The following is an 18,451-nucleotide window of genomic DNA, read 5'->3' as shown; positions in this document are numbered from 1 at the left end:
TGGATGATAAAATATCTCTTACGGATGCGTCTAAATTTTTTAGAATTAAACTCCTCCGGATAATGGACTCATTATATTGAAGATCCGAAATCAACCGTACTGCGCCATTTAGGCTTCCCAATAATTCAAACTTTTCTGAAAACTCCAAGTGAAAAATCTTTGTTAAAACTTCAATAACTGCTGCTAGAGCAGCCGCAATACTTTGTTGCTTTTCTGCAATACGATCATCTCTTTTAATGATAGCTTCCTGCAGACAAACTTTTATCTCCGGATTTAGTTTTGGAGAATCTAAAGTTGCACAATTACTTGGTAGAAGAAATTTTTTCAGTAAAGATTTCTTTTCTTCCTGCGGTAATCCTCTCCGACTGATTTCAGAAATACGAATCGCCAAGTCCTCGTGAACAGCAGATGCAAAGGTTTTCTCCGGTTCTAGCCGGGCACTGAGAATTTCTAGAATCTTTGCATCTAGAGGATTATCTTGTGCAGAGGAAGATGGTTGTGCAGCCTCTTGTCCTTGGGGAGCTGATTGGTCTGTTATAGTATCGTTTGGTGAATTAAATACATCCTGGATTAAAGGAATCGTTCGATCCGATTGTACAGAAACCGATCTTGATTTATCATCTCTTCTAGGAGAGGCATCATGAACAGATTCTTGACTAGAAGAATCATAGCGACGATGATGTCTTTCGTTCTCTGGAGAATCTTCACCAAAATAACCTCTTTCCCTGTCTGAATCGAAATAAACAATGGAATTATGATACACGATGAATCTGAATAATTGTGTTAATGTTAGCATCGAAACATTTCTATTTGATATTAAGCGAGAGAGGTCATCGATCCTTCTACCTGGCATACGTAGTTGGTTGCTGACCAACACGAAAAAGGTTAGGAAGGAGACCAATTTCTTTATTAGAAATAAATATTCTCTCTACCAGCACTAAATTTGGCTGGATGTATCAATCTTTCCACCTAGCAATCGCCGTTGGTAGCTAACCAACTCGAAAAGGTTAAGAAAGAGATAAAACATCAAAACGAGTGATGAAACGTTTACTAGCTTACCTCGTGAAACTAATTCACGATCTGCCAATTTTCGCTCTAACTTCTTAATCCGTTTTAGAAGGCGATGGTCGTTCTCCTTTTCCGAATAACGACGTTTCTTCCCCATTATTTTAGTAACTTAATCTAGTGTGCGATGACATCGGCACAAAGAAGAAGAATGAGTTATCAGTTACGAACACCGTGCAGGCTTGGAATCCGCCACCTGACGGCGTTTTTAAACTTTAAAATTTGTGGTCACATCGGAACATGGCAGAGGGTACTACATTTTGATCTTGAGGAAGAGGCGCGAATACAATCTCTTTCTCAGTACGTACGTTTCGATGTACATTATAATCGTAATGTAGTGGATTTCTTCGGTATACGCCGAGATATTCCAATTCTCTCGCACGTCAAAGACGCCTAAAAATTTTTTTCGGTAACAATTATTAGTAATTAACTACTCGCAATTACTTCTATTTATCGAAATTAAATAACATATTGAATAACATTAAAAAACAAATTAAATTTGGGAATCTTTCTGCGTATACACGTACTGCTCGAGCTGCGCTTTCTCCAGCAATACTGTAACATATTAACATGTCGGTATATTCGATCGACGTATAATTTATTTTGCAATGCGTATGTAACAAAAAGCTATCACCGTGCGTCGACTAGCCGAAGCAAGAACATCTTTGTTGCCGAGCAAGAGAGACAAAGTTCTCGATTTGCAATTGTTTTTTCTGGAGTTCCATGTGCTTGCTTTCGGCTAGTCGGCTAGTCGACGCACGGTGATAGCTAGCTTATTGTTAGATACGTATTGCAAAATGGTGAATTATACGGCCACTGAATATACCGACATGTTAATATGTTACGGTATTGCTGGCAAAAGCACAGCGAGAGCAGTGCGTGTATACGCAGAAAGATTTCCGAATCGACCGCGTCCGACAGTAAAAACTGTATCCAGGTAAATTATTTATTCAATATGTTATTTCATATCGATTAATAGAAGTAATTGCGAGTAGTGAATTGCTAATTATTATTATCGAAAAAAATTTTTAGATGCCTTCGACGTGCAAGGGAATCAGGATATCTCGGCGTAGACCGAAGAAATCCTCTTCATTATGATTATGGTGTACGTCGAAACGCACACGCTGAAGAGGAAATATTAGAGGCGTTAGAGGAGAACCCCGCTAATAGTATACGGCGTATAGCGCGTACCTTCGGTGTGTCACGATCCTTCGTGCACCGAGTTATCAAGGAAAATGGACTGCATCCGTTCCACTATCAGCGGGTGCAGCATGTTCTTGAACGGGACGAAAGAGACCGTGCTATTTTTTGCGAAGGTATGCATATTTGGATTAAAAAAATTTATTTAATTTACTTTCAGCAAAAAATAATTAGGAATAAACACTTGTAAGCTTCCTTGCCCAATGCCGGCGGAATCCAAATTTCCCCGCTCGAATCTTGTGGACAGATGAGGCCCTTTTTACGCCGAATGGCATATTTAATTCAAAAAATTTTATATTATAGGCTCATGATAATCCGCGGGCCGTGCGTCAAGGTGCGTTTCAGTACCGGTGGGCGTTAAACGTATGAGCAGGGGTCATTGCAGATCGAGTTGTAAGTATTTTTTTATACGTAATCTCGTTTAAGAAATATTGAAAAAAAATTGTAATATTTTTATAAATTTACAGATTGGGCCGTATTTCTTTCCCGCTCGATTAAACGGGGAAATTTATGCAAATTTTTTACAGAACGAGCTCCCCGTTCTGTTAGAAAATTTGCCGCTGCAAATGCGCGTCGATCTCATTTTGCAGCAAGACGGTGCCCCCCCTCATTTTTCTCGTCGTGCGCGGAACGTTTTAGATAACGTTTTTACGGAGAGATGGATGGGGCTAGGGGGTCCAATTACGTGGCCAGCACGTTCGCCCGACATGAATGTGTTAGACTATTTCATCTGGGGCCACGTTAAAGCGCAGGTGGAGCACATGCGGGAACGTAACGTCAATGAAGTTCGCGACGCGATCATCGCGGCCTTCGGTGCAATTACCCCGCAAATGACACAAAGAGCGACGCAGCAAATTGTTCAAAAAGCTGAACTGTGCTTACAAACACAGGAGCGGCACTTTGAACAATTGCTGCGTTGAATTTTTTACAGTGGAATAGGCCTACTGGGGATACCACATTAAAAAAAACGCACTGAGCTATCTACCTCAAAAGGTAGTGCGGAAACGATAGCTGTGAACTCGCAAGTTGATCTTGTTCGCGTGTAATCGTTTTCTTCGCTCACGTGTGGTCACCTCGCCTTGCTCGCGCGTCGTCGTTTCATTTCGCTCGCGTATTGTCGCATCGCCTCGTTCGCGCGTTGTTTCCTCGTCTCGCTCGCGTATCGTCGCATCGCCTCGTTCGCGCGTTGTTTCCTTGTCTCGCTCGTGTATCGTCGCATTGTCTTGTTCACGCGTTTCCTCGTCTCGCTCGCGACATACTGACTCCGCCTATTCTCTTTACGCGATACTCGCCGTCGTCTATCGCGCGTTCGCTCACTCCGCGTTTCCTTGTCGCACTCGCGCATAAATAAAATATTTATTTTCTCGAAAACTATTACGAATTTTTTAAAACGGTAAAGGACATTTTGTTTTGTCTTGGCGAGTTCTACCTACTGTTAAAAAAAAGTGACGTTGGTCCGGGACACCCTGTATATATAATGTATATATAATGTACATACATGAATATACATATAATATCCGTTTAACATACATTGATAAATATTCTAGACAGATCCATGAAAGTATATTCATCCAATGTACATTCATGTTTATTTCAAAATGTACAGACATGTTTATACATATAATAAACATACAATATTAATGGAGATGTGTAAGTAGCATAATCCATTGAAGTATGTTTATATTGTTACGTCCGGAAACCTCCACAATATATATATATATATATATATATTTCTTTTTTTTTGGGTTCTTTTCTTTTTCTTATTTTTCTTTTCTTTCATTTAAATTAAAAATTACTTTGGTGTACCGGCGTACCGTTATCACTACCTAGTTACCCAGCACCGATGATTGTCGCGCGGTCGATACATCGTGATGTATCAATCAATGTACCGATCGACCGCCCAACACATCACCCGGTGTTCACGCTCTCGTTCATGCCCTCGATCACGCCCGCGTACACGTAAACATCACGTACGTAAATCATCGCCTAATTGTAATTTTACAATTAACGAGAGCGGCGATAATTTGGTGGGCGCCATACAACGAAGCCAGGCATGAAAAGGTTTAAAGAAAACTTGAAAACATCAATTAAATAATTAAATTCAACAACAAAACAAATAAAAGAAAAGAAAACAATGCCGTACGCCTTTTTAAATAAACAAAATACTAATGAAATAAAAAGCAGTGCGTCCGGATATTCTAAAGAAACGATTACGTAAACTAAAAGCCCGAGAACAACGTAAATTTAACAATCAAATAAGAAAATTAAATTTGAATATACCCGCAATGCGGAAGTAAAACTAGATATAAAAAAACAAGGTTCTTATTTGACGGTTAAATAAAATAATTAGGCGCGAGCGATCCACACCAGCGAAATCACGACCATATAAAAGGGACGGGAAAATTATCGAAGTTGCAAAATTAAATGTTTAAACTGTTGGAAAATCGAAATCTTTCACAAAGGAATTTCGCAGGGCAAAAGGAGAATCCTTACTCCCCTCGCCCTCGGAGCCTAACATCTATTCATATAAAAGCCGCGAATTTTCGGACCTTGTTTGAAAAAAGAGACGACGAAACAAAGACTTCAGACCAAACGACTAATTTTAAAAAATGTATATAAAACAGTATAGCCGAGCAAAACATGTTACATAAACCGAGAAGACGACTAGACCGTCGGGATCATAACATAACGACGGTTCAACGATCTGAAACGTCCTCGAGAATATCGCGACTTGCCGAAACCAGGCCCTGTATAAAAAGCGCGGTATGAAGCGAGAACACACAGTCGCATAAACAAGTTAATTGTAATAAGTACATTTGTCCCGGCCTAAGTACGCGCGCACTCATCGTTATCTGTAAGCGTGAATTCGTACCATAATTCTGCCTTCTGCAGAATGTTAAAATTTTTTATTAAAAATTACCTCCTTCAACATCCTGGGGACGAGCACGGACAGTCCGGACCGACGGGAAATTCGAGGCGCGAATTTTCAATACTTTCAAACATTGGTCCTTCGAGCCGGATGGACAGTCCGGCATAGGCGATAAGCGGCCAGGAACGAGTCTTGAGGAGCGGAGAATTGCGACGTTAGGACCGGAGACCGCGGGACTGGACAGAGACATAAGGGCCAGCCCGAACGGATCGAGACAAGGCACGAAAAGCCGTACGACGACAACGGTAAGCTGTATAGAAGCTGCACCGATTTTAATACACTATTTCATTTCTCGCTGTTGTACGGGTCTGTGCTAAATTTAACGAAAGGACTGCGTAAAGAAAATAAAAATAGACTTGCGAAAGATTATAAACGCGAATTAATATTATGTCGCAACCTGATGCGGCATCCGCGGCGGCGGCGGCGGCGTCGAAGGCGGCAGCGACGGCTGCTAAACAACTCATAGCATTAAAGAAAAAGCGTGCGGCGATTAAATCTGCGGTCACCCGCATCGAGACGTTTACGAACAGCGCATTGTTAGATGAGTTGGACGAGGAGGTTCGCTTCGAGCTAGCCGAACGGCGTGAGCGATTAAGTGACTATAACCAGGAATACGCGGATGTACAATTACAAATAGAAGAGATAGACGAGCGCGAATTGAGGGATCGCGACACGTTCGAGAAAACGTACTTTTCTCTCAGAGCTAAATTAACGCGATTGACCCGTCCGTCGGGCGGAGGTTCCTCGGCCCGTCTTTCGCCGGTTCCGAGCGGCAGCGAAGGTAGCGGTGGTCGCGAATCATTGGCGTTTATACGCTTGCCAAAAATCAATTTGCCGACGTTTTCGGGCAAGTATGAGGAGTGGACCACATTCCACGACACTTTCAACAGTTTAATCCACGAAAACGAGCCTTTATCAAATGTTCAAAAATTCCATTATTTGAGAGCTTCACTAGTAGATGAAGCGAAAAATGTAATCGCGGCGTTGGAAGTGTCGGGGACTAATTACGAGGGGGCCTGGGAACTATTAAAAGATAGATACGATGACCGGCGAGCGATCGTCTATGCTCATATTCGTGCCATTCTCGAGCTGCCGCGAATGCAGCAGGAAAACGCGGCGGATTTGAGGCGCATTTGCGATGGGGTGTCGCGGCACATCGGTGCGCTTAAAGCGTTGAAAAGAAACGCGGACGCATGGGACGATTTACTAGTGTACATGCTTAGCGAAAAGTTAGATAGCGTAACGGCGGAAAAATGGCAAGCGTCGTTGAAGGACACAGAACTGCCGACTTTAAGGGAGTTCAAAAAATTCTTGACACATCGAAGTGTAATACTAGAGACATTAGCCAGAAAGGAGCCGAACGCGGCTACGAGACGAAGCGATACGCGTCCGAAATCGCGTTTTGACAGGAGACGACAGGCGTTGCACGCGACCGCAACTCGAGCAAATTGCACGTATTGTGCAGGGGAGCATGCGATTTATGCATGCGGCGCGTTTGTGGCATTATCGGTGAGCCAACGGATATCAGAAATCCGAAAAAAGGGCCTATGTCTGAACTGTCTGCGGTCTTCCACACATCGGGCAGCGCAGTGTCCGCTAACGGGTTGCCGATCGTGCAATCTTAAACATAATACTCTGTTGCACCTGGCTGCCAAGGGGAGCGACGGGGCGGTCGCTGGGGCGTCGGTTGCGTCGCCGAGATCGGCGGGCTCGGCGACAAATTCGGGCGAGATGACGGCCTTGATCGCGCGCGATACGGTTGGGGGGAGCCGGTCTCATGTGTTCCTGTCTACGGCAATTATATATGTTGTCAACAACAACAACGTGCGAAAGCGCGTGTATTGCTGGATTCAGGGTCACAGGCAAATTTTGTGACAAAGGAATTTATAAAAACGTTAAATTTAAACATTAGGCCAGCCAATATCTCAATATCGGGCTTAGGAAGAATGACGACCCAGTCATCGCGTGTCACGCAGTTGAAAATAAAATCGAGAGTAAATGCATTTCAACAAGAAATTGAATGCATCGTGGCCAACGGTATTACCGACAGAATCCCGGCGGTTACTTTGAGGCGCGATATAATCAAGCTGCCGCCGAATATCGAGTTGGCGGATCCGCAATTCCACACGGCCGGAGAAATAGATATGTTAATAGGCGCGGATCTGTTTTGGCAGTTAATTTGTATCGGGCAGATCGGGGCGACGCGGGAACATCCGACGCTACAGAAAACGCGACTGGGCTGGATATTGGCTGGAAAATTGCGGGGCGCGTCGGGCGAAATCGCGCGGGCCTGTGCATTGTCTGCTACAATCACGAACGCAGATTTGCACAAAGGAATTGAGCGATTTTGGCTATTGGAAGAACGAAACGGAACATCAAATAATACTCTCGACGAGCGAGAGTGCGAGACACATTTTTTGCGCAATGTCACGACTGACGCGACCGGCAGGTACGTGGTGAAATTGCCAATAAAGAGAAATATGACTTCGTCCATCGGGCACTCGCGAGATATCGCGCTCAAGCGGTTTTGCAACTTAGAAAAAAGATTGCAGCAAGACGCTGAGTTTAAGGCCGCGTACGTTAGGTTCCTACAGGAATACTTGGCGTTGGGACACATGAGGCCGGTTTCGGACGACGAGATCGAGAAACACGGCGCGATTTACTTGCCGCACCACGGGGTGTACAAACAGGGCGACGCATCGAGAAAGCTTCGCGTGGTATTTGATGCCTCCTGCAAGACGAGCACGGGAGCATCATTAAACGACATATTAATGAAGGGACCGGTAGTACAACAGGATCTCGCGACGATACTTATTCGGTTTTGAGTTTTTTCGTATGTCTTCACGACGGACATAGTAAAAATGTACCGTCAAGTTCGGGTACATGAGTCACAGACTCACTTGCAACGGATACTATGGCACGATAACGCGAATACGCCGGTGAGAACGTTTGAGCTTCTCACCGTAACGTACGGAACGACGTCCGCGCCCTTTTTGTCGACCAGATGTTTAACCCATTTGGCGCAGAAACACGCGGAGGAATATCCGGCCGGTTCTAAAAGCATTTTAGAGGATTTCTACGTTGATGATCTGCTCACCGGGGCAGATACATTGTCGGAGGCTGAGCGCGTACGCGGGGAGGTGATCGAGATCCTGCGACGCGGGCACTTCGAACTTAGTAAATGGCAGTCAAATTGCAAGGAGTTGATACCCGAACAGGCACGCGAGACGCAAGGGGGAAAAACGATCGGAGAACGGCCAGAGTGCAAGGTACTCGGCATACAATGGAATCCGGCGAGCGACGAGTTCGGTTTCGAGGCTAATCCCGGGCGTGAGTCAGAGCGCGTGACTAAGCGGACTATTCTCGCGGAGATAGCTAGCATTTTTGATCCGTTGGGATTGTTGGGTCCGGTGATCGTTATCGCGAAAATGATCATGCAGGACACGTGGCAGATGCAGTCTGGATGGGAGGAATCTGTATCGCAAGAGATTCATCAACGGTGGATGGATTTCCGGCACGATTTAATTCGGCTAAAAGATATACGAATACCGCGCTGGGTGGGAAGCCGAAACGCGACCGATATGCAGCTGCACGGATTTTGCGATGCCAGCGAAAAGGCATACGGCGCATGCATTTATGTACGCACCCGGGAGGGACCCGCGAAATACAAAATTATTTTGTTGGCCTCGAAATCGCGAGTCGCGCCGATAAAAACGATATCCTTGCCCAGGCTAGAATTATGCGCGGCGGTATTGTTATCCGAGTTAACGGAAAAGGTTTGCGCGGCGCTTAAAGAAAGAAAGAAGAGCCTATTTTTGTGGACGGACTCGACAATAACACTAAATTGGATCGTCTCGTCGTCGCGGCGATGGAATTCGTTCGTGGCTAATCGCGTCGGTGAAATACAGCGCACGACAAACATCGCGGACTGGCGGCACGTGCCGTCGGCCGAAAATCCGGCGGATTTATTGTCGCGGGGAACTACGATAGAGTCATTAAGGGCCTCGCCACTTTGGTGGAACGGCTCTGGTTTTTTAAAATCTGATTCTGAGGCATGGCCGAGAAGGGATCGCGTCGTGATATCAGACGAAAACCTACCCGAAAAAAAGAGAATGATAACTGCAGCCGCGGGGGTGATCGGGGAGGATATCGTGCAGGCGTTACTAAGAAAACGATCAAATTTGAGCAAGGTGCAACGAATTATCGCGTATTGCATGAGGCTGCGTTTGAAGAGAGAGCAGCGTCCGCAGACGGTACAGATTTCGCCGGCCGAGATGCGGCAAGCATTAATAATTATCGTAAAAAACGTGCAACGTCGGTCGTTTGACGAAGATTATAATTTATTAAAAAATAAAATGGAATTGCGGAATACGAGTATCATTCGATTATTGACACCTTTTTGCGACGACGACGGTGTTATACGCGTAGGGGGGGAGGATAGGGCGCTTCGCAATTCCTTATGATTCGCGACACCCGATGCTGTTGCCAAAGGGACACGTGCTCACCACGAGGGTGATACAAAGAGAGCACGACAACACCATGCATGCGGGAATACAGGCAACGCTAGCCGCGGTGCGACAACGATTTTGGCCGATCGCGGCTTCGTCGGCGGTGCGAGAGATTATTCGGCGTTGCGTCAGGTGCTTTAGATACAAACCGGTGACGTCACAGGCGGTCATGTCGGACCTGCCGGACAAGCGCGTGACAATTTCGTGGCCATTTACGCACACCGGAGTGGACTACGCGGGCCCAATGTTAATTAAAGATAATAAACGCCGAAATGCCAAAATGACAAAGGCATATATAGCTGTATTTATATGCTTTACTGTTAAAGCAGTCCATTTAGAAGTGGTAAGCGATCTCACTTCGGAGGCGTTTCTGGCTGCGTTTAAGCGATTCATCTCGCGACGAGGAAGGCCGGAATGCATGTACTCCGACAATGGTACCACCTTTGTCGGAGCTAACAAGCAACTAAAAGAATTGTACGAGTTTGTTAATTGCGAACAGGGAAAGCGGGCGATAGGCGAATTTCTCAGCGAGCGAGAAATTAATTGGCGATTTATACCGCCTCACGCTCCACACTTCGGTGGACTGTGGGAGGCGGCCGTAAAATCAACGAAGACACACATGTATCGCATTATAGGCAGCGCGCATTTGACGTACGAGGAAACACAGACCGTATTATGTGAAATTGAAGCAATACTCAATTCGCGACCGCTTGCGCCGTTAAGCACAGACCCAAACGATTTAGAGTGTATAACGCCAGGACATTTTCTAATCGGTGCAGCTCTATATAGTTATCCCGTTGAAGAATTAACGCAGGTATCCGAAAAGCGGCTGTCGAGGTGGCAGCGCATAGAGCAGTTGCGACAACACTTTTGGAAGCGGTGGAGCTCCGAGTATCTCCACACACTGATGCAAAGATCAAAGTGGCAGTCGAACAAAGGAAGGGCCGTCTTGGTCGGCCAATTAGTACTCATCCAGCAGCCAGGCCTCGGACCGCTGCAATGGCTACTTGGGCGCATAAGCGAGGTGCATCCGGGGGCAGACGGAGTCGTGCGGGCTGCCACCGTGAAAACGAAGGGAGGCTATCTAACCCGACCCATTGTTAAATTGGCTGTACTTCCAATCGACGAAATCGAAAAAACGAAAGAATAATGTTTTTGATGTATTGCGATTCATATTTGACCACTGCCAGCGGGCATCAAATTTGTTGTAATTTTTTTATTAATATCAATGCGATTCACATTCGCGCAAAAACGATAAATTGAAGACATCCCTTCAAGGCGGGCGAGGTGTTTGAAAAAAGAGACGACGAAACAAAGACTTCAGACCAAACAACTAATTTTAAAAAATGTATATAAAACAGTATAGCCGAGTAAAACATGTTACATAAACCGAGAAGACGACTAGACCGTCGGGATCATAACATAACGACGGTTCAACGATCTGAAACGTCCTCGAGAATATCGCGACTTGCCGAAACCAGGCCCTGTATAAAAAGCGCGGTATGAAGCGAGAACACACAGTCGCATAAACAAGTTAATTGTAATAAGTACATTTGTCCCGGCCTAAGTACGCGCGCACTCATCGTTATCTGTAAGCGTGAATTCGTACCATAATTCTGCCTTCTGCAGAATGTTAAAATAAATCGGTCGCGGAAAATACCATCGAGTCTTTATTAAAAATTACCTCCTTCAACATCCTGGGGACGAGCACGGACAGTCCGGACCGACGGAAAATTCGAGGCGCGAATTTTCATTACTTTCAAACAGACCTAGTATCGTATTATCGTCTCAGCGATTACCGACGGCGAGGAGCACTAGGAAGCGCGAGAACCAAGGTTGTACGGACGAAGAAATAAAAGCCAGCTAAAGTACAACGCTCTCATCGTTTGAATTCACAACCTTAAGGGCTTAAGCGCGCTTCTCCAAAGCGATCGCGCCTCACTATCCCTTCCTTCACTCAGAGCCACGGCGCGCTGCCCCGAGTAGCGATCGCCGCCTCGCTTTCTTCACCCTGAGCCACGGCGCGCTGCCCCGAGTAGCGATCGCCGCCTCGCTTCCTTCACCCTGAGCCACGGCGCGCTGCCCCGAGTAGCGATCGCCGCCTCGCTTCCTTCACCCTGAGCCACGGCGCGCTGCCCCGAGTAGCGATCGCCGCCTCGCTTCCTTCACCCTGAGCCACGGCGCGCTGCCCCGAGTAGCGATCGCCGCCTCACTTCCTTCACCCTCAGCCACGGCGCGCTGCCTCGAGTAGCGATCGCCGCCTCGCTTCCTTCACTCCGAAAATTCAACGCGCTGCCCCAAGCAGCGATTATCGCCTCTAATTAAACCTATCGATCCTTGGTTGCGCGCTGGGCCACTTAAGAGTAGCGTAGCAACAAAATTTAACAACCTTCTAATTTTTAGATGAATAACAAATCAATCACGGGATACAACGTCCAATGGACTTACGACCCCTGCTCCACCTCTCTTTAAATCAACCGTAAGCAATAAGAAAAAGGGAAATCTCTGGGCATGGGTGTACAAATTACCTATTGAAACGCAGGCAAAAATACGATAACAGATCAACGACGTGCTAAATAATTAATTAAAATCCTATTCACAAAAGAAGGCATTTACTTCATTTCTACATTTCATTATAGACATATAAAAGGAGACATAGGTGCCGGAGATCTTGCCGTGCGGGGCGACGAGAAAAGTTGCGGCAACTTTTGCGTAACTTTAAGACACCGGGGGTGTTTAATCCGGCCGTCTTCCCAATAGGGCCCACGCCGGCTCCCGCAGGATACAAAACACCACCACGGGATACAAATACAACACCGCCAGCGGTCACTCCTCCGCGACCCCCTCCCGCGCAACTATCGAAAGTTTTTCTTCCGCGACCCTCCGCACCGTCATTACCGCGGATAACGCAAGTAGAAGACTTCAAACCGCGCATTCGCATCGTCAAACTCGCGCCTGTTCAGCCTATTCCCCAGGCTCCCAAAACCGGGACGCCTGTAGGCACCATTGTACAAAGGAGCAGCCAGCAAATTAACGAGAAATGGAACTGGCTCATGAAAATTTAAAATAAATCATTAAAATTAATTCATTCACACATATTTTTCTTTAGAACTTCCCTTTCATTACTCATTAACTCCTAAACGCGAAAGAAAAACAATTTCGGACGTAACAACTGGTGACAGCGGTGGGATATACCCCAAAATTATAAATTTCTCCTTTTTCGCCCGTTATCGCTCAATGACATTGCCAAATTCAAGAAAAAATTTCGAATTACCTTTATTAATTCCTTCATCGATATTCACAATGAATTCTAACGATAGTTCACCCGAATATGAAAACGCCGCGACTACGTCAGAAACACTTGAGACACCCGGTATCGAACAAACACTTCGCGATATACAGGGTCACGAAAAAGAACTCGCGCGGCGAACATCCGACCTCGAGGTAATGCTTCACACATTAACCCAAGCCATATCAAAATTAAATATTGGAAAATTAACACCCCCAGAAAACCCTCCTTACCACCCACCCCCCTCATCATAACCCCTCACTCCTAATACCCACGTTTCGGAACCGATAACTTCTCCGATAAATTTCAATGCAAATGACGACGCTGGGTACCCAAAATTTTACATTCGCGATACTATAGAATCAATACCAAAATACGATGGGCATAATATACCCGTATGGCAATTCACAAAGGCTTGTAAACGAGCTCGGGGAAATCTACTTCTAATTAACGAAAAGCTATTCGTGAAAATGATCAAAAATAAATTAAGCCACCACGCATATCTCGCGGTTGAAGATGAAATTATCCCTACAATCGATAAACTTCTCGAAATCTTAAAACGCACTTTCGGACCGGGGAAGAGTGCCAATTACTACCGCGGATAATTAAGCATAATTTTCAAGAAGACCAACGAGCATATATTAGATTATATCGGTCGTGTAAAAGACCACAAAACAGTCATAATTGAAGGACACCAAATTAACCTCGCTCGCGATCTTACTGAAATCAAGATTACCGCTATAGATAATTTTACACTTGAAGCCTACTACGAAGGACTCCCACGCGAATACCGAATTGAACTCCGCGCCGAAGGATTTACAAATCTCACTGATGCATACGCTAAAACAATCGTCATAAATAAACGCATGGAAAGAGAGGAAATGCGAAACCGCGAATATCGGGCACCGTATAATTCCCCTCACCCTCCCCCTACAAATACTTATAATTCCCACGAAACATCCACGAATCCTGCGCGAAAAATATGCAGTTACTGCAAAAATATCGGTCACCTCATCCATGAGTGTCGAAAAAGGCAATCACGAGAAAATCGACCTAACACAGACGCACAAGCACGCGTGATTAACCCATCAAATCAAACGGGAAACTCCTCCGAGGTCCCCACAGCCGGGACGAACCGAGGCCTCGGATCGACGCGTCCTGTCCATACACTCGAGTACTCCCCAGTACAATCCACGTCCTCCGAGGAAATAATCACGAAATTCCCTCTGTCGAACTAAATTCTAAATTTTTCATTGGCTCAACGGCATTTATGATAGATACCGGCGCCCAGCCGAATATAATAAAAAGAGGGTGCCTCAAGCCGTGCGTCGCTATTAATAAAAAGAACATTATACAGCTTTCCGGAATAACCGAGTCTATAACCGATACTATCGGTTCCGCTACTTTTCGCGTAGCAAAAGATCTCATAACCTTCAATATCGTACCCGACGACTTTCCTATCGTTACGCAGGGAATACTAGGATCTGAATTCTTTATTAGCAACGACGCTTGCATTAATTACTCCACAAAAGAAATAACCTGGAAAAACGGATCCCTGCCGTTCAAAAGCCAAAAATCCATAGTTGTACCTCCCCGAACAAAAACCGGACTTACTATCTATATATCGAATCCAGAAAAGAAAACGGGATACGTGCCGGGCATGGTGCCGTGCAGCGGCGCTTACGCCGGGAACTGTCTGGTAACATGCGTAAACGATAAAGCCTACATCCCCATCGTTAACACATTAAACCACGAAATTGAAATTCTAATTCCTACCATTCAGATAATTGAATTCGAACAAATCTCGCGTAATTCTCCCCCCTCTGAAAATACCGAGCCGTCGTCGCAGAATCACGTACACGTCGCCGAATCTCTTCGCCCAAACGCACCGCAAGATAAGAATAAAGATCTCCAGGAAGCCGCCTCTATGTCTCTTAAAAATGAATCTTACGCAGGATCTTCACATCCCTATACGGGTCTTCAAAAAATTCATTCCCGCGTAAGATCTCACAAGGCGTCAATACTGAATGTATCGACGACCCTCTCAAATTCTCAAAACAATTCATTTTCCGGAGATTCTCCAAATTTCACTCCTATCTTAATAAACGAAAGCGATTCACGCATATCTCAAATTTTACAACTTCTGCGACTTGACCATTTAAATAAAGAGGAAAAAGAAAACATAATTACGATAGTTAGGACTTATCACGATCGCTTTTATTTACCGAACGATCAATTAGATAAAACCGACGTAATCTCGCACCGCGTTATCACGACCGACGATATTCCGATAAATGTAAAACAGTATCGTTTCCCTCCCATTCATCGCAAAGAATTAAATACTCAAGTGGACCAACTTCTCGCCAAGGACATCATTCAACATTCCACGTCTCCCTACAACTCGCCCGTTTGGATTGTGCCGAAGAAACCAGACTCGGCGGGAAACAAAAGGTGGAGGATGGTAATTGATTATCGACGCCTCAATGAAAAAACCATTCCGGACGCATATCCGCTGCCAAATATAACGGATATCTTGGATCAGCTTGGTGGAGCGAAATATTTTTCAATACTGGACTTAGCAAGCGGGTTTCATCAAATACCACTGCACGAAGAAGACGTAGAGAAAACAGCTTTTTCCACCCCTTACGGCCATTATGAATTTACCCGGATGCCGTTCGGATTGCGCAACGCTCCTGCTACCTTCCAGCGCCTCATGGATCAAGTACTCACCGGACTCCAGGGGAACGAATTGTTCGTATATATGGACGACATCGTTATCTACGCGAGCTCACTGAGGGAGCACGATATTAAAATTGCCAAATTAATGCAGCGGCTGCGCCAAGCAAGTTTAACGCTACAAATTGATAAATGCGAATTTCTCCATCTCGAAGTAATTTACTTGGGCCACATCATCGGAAAGGAAGGCGTGCGCCCTGATCCAAGAAAAATATCCGCGATTAAACATTTTCCGGCACCGAAAAATTGTAAAAATATACGACAATTTTTGGGCCTCGCTGGCTATTATCGCCGATTTATTAAAGACTTCTCAAAAATAGCTAGCCCACTGTCAAATTTATTGAAAAAGGGAGTCATTTTCCGATGGAACGAGGAAACGCAAAAAGCTTTCGACTCTTTAAGAGAGTTATTGTGTAAAGAGCCGATCTTACAATATCCGGATTTTGAAAAAGAATTTATTCTAACTACAGACGCCTCAAATTACGCGATAGGAAGCGTACTTAGCCAAGGAATTCTAGGGCAGGACCTCCCCATAGCATATACTTCTAGAGTCCTGAACCCTGCCGAGAAGAATTATTCGACGATCGAAAAAAAATTGTTAGCTATCACGTATAGCATAAATCATTTCCGACCATATCTCTACGGAAGGAAATTCCTCCTTGTCACAGATCATCAACCACTTACCTGGCTTCATCGCGTCAAGGATCCGACATCGCGACTGATGAGGTGGCGCCTCAAATTAGAGGAATACGAATATAAAATTGTGTATAAAAGCGGCTCAACAAATAAAAATGCCGACGCTCTATCTCGAAATCCTATCCAAGACATTTCTTACCTTCCTCTCTATCCAATACATAAAAAATTTTGCCTAGATCACAACCAGCAATGGAAAGTAGTTAAAGAAGATCAAGATACCGATGATGAAGATTTACCGAGGAAAAATCCCCTCCCAAGGGGTGACCAAAAAGCGAAACCATCCGTGACGCACTCGGAAAAATCTGAGGTATCCGAAGATATTCCTCACCATTCCCCTCCCGTCCAAAATATTCTCCCTTCCACTAATTCTATATCGTTAAAAGAAGTCGAAGTACCTCTGACTGGAAGGAATGATCATGTCATCATCTTTATCGCCGCTGACGGATCTCCATTAGATGACGGAGCCCACGAGCTCCACGTAAACGAACAATTTTCAAACATCGATTCAATCACATTAGGAAGAGCGCGAGTACTACAATCAAACCAATCTACACGCTACATAATCGCATTACCAATAAGAGAACGAAGAAATACTCCGCAAGACGAAAATATTCTTCGAGAATGTTTTCGATCTCTTCTAGATGTTATAATTGAGCTAGGAATTCACTCATTCAGTATTCGGAAGGCCAAAAACACTTCCACCGTTCCCTGGACCGAAATCATGGAATCATTAAAGGATCTTACGACGCTTCATCCAATAATTATAACAGTCTGCACAGGTACCACAATGATACCCCCTCCTGAAGAACGTCAAAAAATAATTCAAGAATATCACGGATCTACCGCCGGTGGACACAAAGGGATAAATAAAACATATCATCGTATTAAACGATACTATTTCTGGAAGAATATGAAGCTCGACATCCAGCAGCATATTAAACAATGCCGCCCTTGCCAGGAACAAAAACTAGTAAGAAATAAAGTCCGACAACCCATGATACTCACGGACACTCCAGGCCGCGCCTTCGACAAAATAGCTCTCGACATCTTGGGACCCTTCAGAAGAACTTCTCAGGGAAATGCGTACGTCCTAACAATTCAAGATCTCCTCACGAAATATTCAATATACGTTCCTATCGGAGATCTTACAGCTGAAACCACCGCTGCTTCATTTATAAATAATTTTATTTGTCGGTTCGGATGCCCCAGAAGCATACTAACCGATCAAGGGACTAATTTTATGAGCAATTTATTTAAATACATTGCCAAAAGCTTTCGAATACGACATCTTAGAACGACCACCCACCATCCTCAATCTAATGGATCACTAGAAAGATCGCACATCGTTCTCACCGAATATCTCAAATGCTTCTTAGAGGCTGAAGACGACTGGGATGGATTAATAGAACGCGCCAATTTCTCATATAATACCGCAGTACACGAAGGAACGGGGTACACTCCCCATGAACTGGTCTTCGGAGTAACAGCACGCCTCCCCTCCGCCTACTGTTCTCTCGTCGAGTCTGAAACTTATCCGGCCTACTTGACGAATCTCATCAACGACATCTACCAACTTCAAGACACTGCCCGAAACCGATTAAATAAAAATAAATTGCGATCCAAGGAATATTATGATAAACGCGCCCACCCGGAAAATTTCGAAGTAGGAAACTATGTACTTTTGTTAAATAACAGCAAAATCAGCAAACTCGATAAAGAATATTTCGGACCGTACTTAATCACTGAAATTTTAGACCGAGGAAACATACGAATAAAAATAAGAAATACAACGCGAGTAGTACACTCAAATCGATTAAAGAAATGTGCTTATTCGTAATTTTAGTAAAAATCGTTTTCCTTTCTCTTACTTCTCCTTCCTATTCTTTTCCTTTTTTTTATTTTTTATTATTATTTAGGTAAAAACCCTTTATGGTCAAGCCGCAGAAAAATAGTAAATCGCCAGTAGTATAATTTTCTTCTGTTCGTTACATACATTTAGTTAAATCTAGTAAATACTCAGATTATTTT

General features: G+C 44.6%; 4 protein-coding genes across 4 annotated transcripts; all 4 read left to right on the top strand.

The window, feature by feature from the left end:
- Positions 1-5,339: 5,339 nt before the first annotated feature.
- Positions 5,340-7,069, top strand: LOC139104334 (uncharacterized). The gene has a single exon (XM_070659759.1). It carries the CDS (start codon positions 5,582-5,584, stop codon positions 7,067-7,069), a length of 1,488 nt encoding a protein of 495 aa, XP_070515860.1. The 5' UTR covers positions 5,340-5,581.
- A 71-nt stretch (positions 7,070-7,140) lies between these two features.
- Positions 7,141-8,019, top strand: LOC139104333 (uncharacterized). Its single transcript, XM_070659758.1, has one exon. It carries the CDS (start codon positions 7,141-7,143, stop codon positions 8,017-8,019), a length of 879 nt encoding a protein of 292 aa, XP_070515859.1.
- A 36-nt stretch (positions 8,020-8,055) lies between these two features.
- LOC139104332 (uncharacterized) lies at positions 8,056-9,657 on the top strand. Its single transcript, XM_070659756.1, has one exon. The coding sequence runs from the start codon at positions 8,056-8,058 to the stop codon at positions 9,655-9,657; it is 1,602 nt and encodes a 533-aa protein (XP_070515857.1).
- Positions 9,658-9,670: 13 nt separating this feature from the next.
- On the top strand, positions 9,671-10,852 carry LOC139104331 (uncharacterized). The gene has a single exon (XM_070659755.1). It carries the CDS (start codon positions 9,671-9,673, stop codon positions 10,850-10,852), a length of 1,182 nt encoding a protein of 393 aa, XP_070515856.1.
- The last annotated feature ends 7,599 nt before the right edge of the window (positions 10,853-18,451 follow it).

Source organism: Cardiocondyla obscurior, linkage group LG07 (genome assembly GCF_019399895.1).
Source record: "Cardiocondyla obscurior isolate alpha-2009 linkage group LG07, Cobs3.1, whole genome shotgun sequence".
Taxonomy (NCBI): Eukaryota; Metazoa; Arthropoda; class Insecta; order Hymenoptera; family Formicidae; genus Cardiocondyla; species Cardiocondyla obscurior.
The sequence above is the reverse complement of the archived record's forward strand: the minus strand, read 5'-3'. Positions and strand labels throughout refer to the sequence as shown.

What these genes read in the sequence shown, in the direction of transcription:
- LOC139104334 (XM_070659759.1), top strand. Translation starts at nt 5,582, where the DNA reads ATGTCGCAACCTGATGCGGCATCCGCGGCGGCGGCGGCGGCGTCGAAG.
- LOC139104333 (XM_070659758.1), top strand. Translation starts at nt 7,141, where the DNA reads ATGACGACCCAGTCATCGCGTGTCACGCAGTTGAAAATAAAATCGAGA.
- LOC139104332 (XM_070659756.1), top strand. Translation starts at nt 8,056, where the DNA reads ATGTACCGTCAAGTTCGGGTACATGAGTCACAGACTCACTTGCAACGG.
- LOC139104331 (XM_070659755.1), top strand. Translation starts at nt 9,671, where the DNA reads ATGCTGTTGCCAAAGGGACACGTGCTCACCACGAGGGTGATACAAAGA.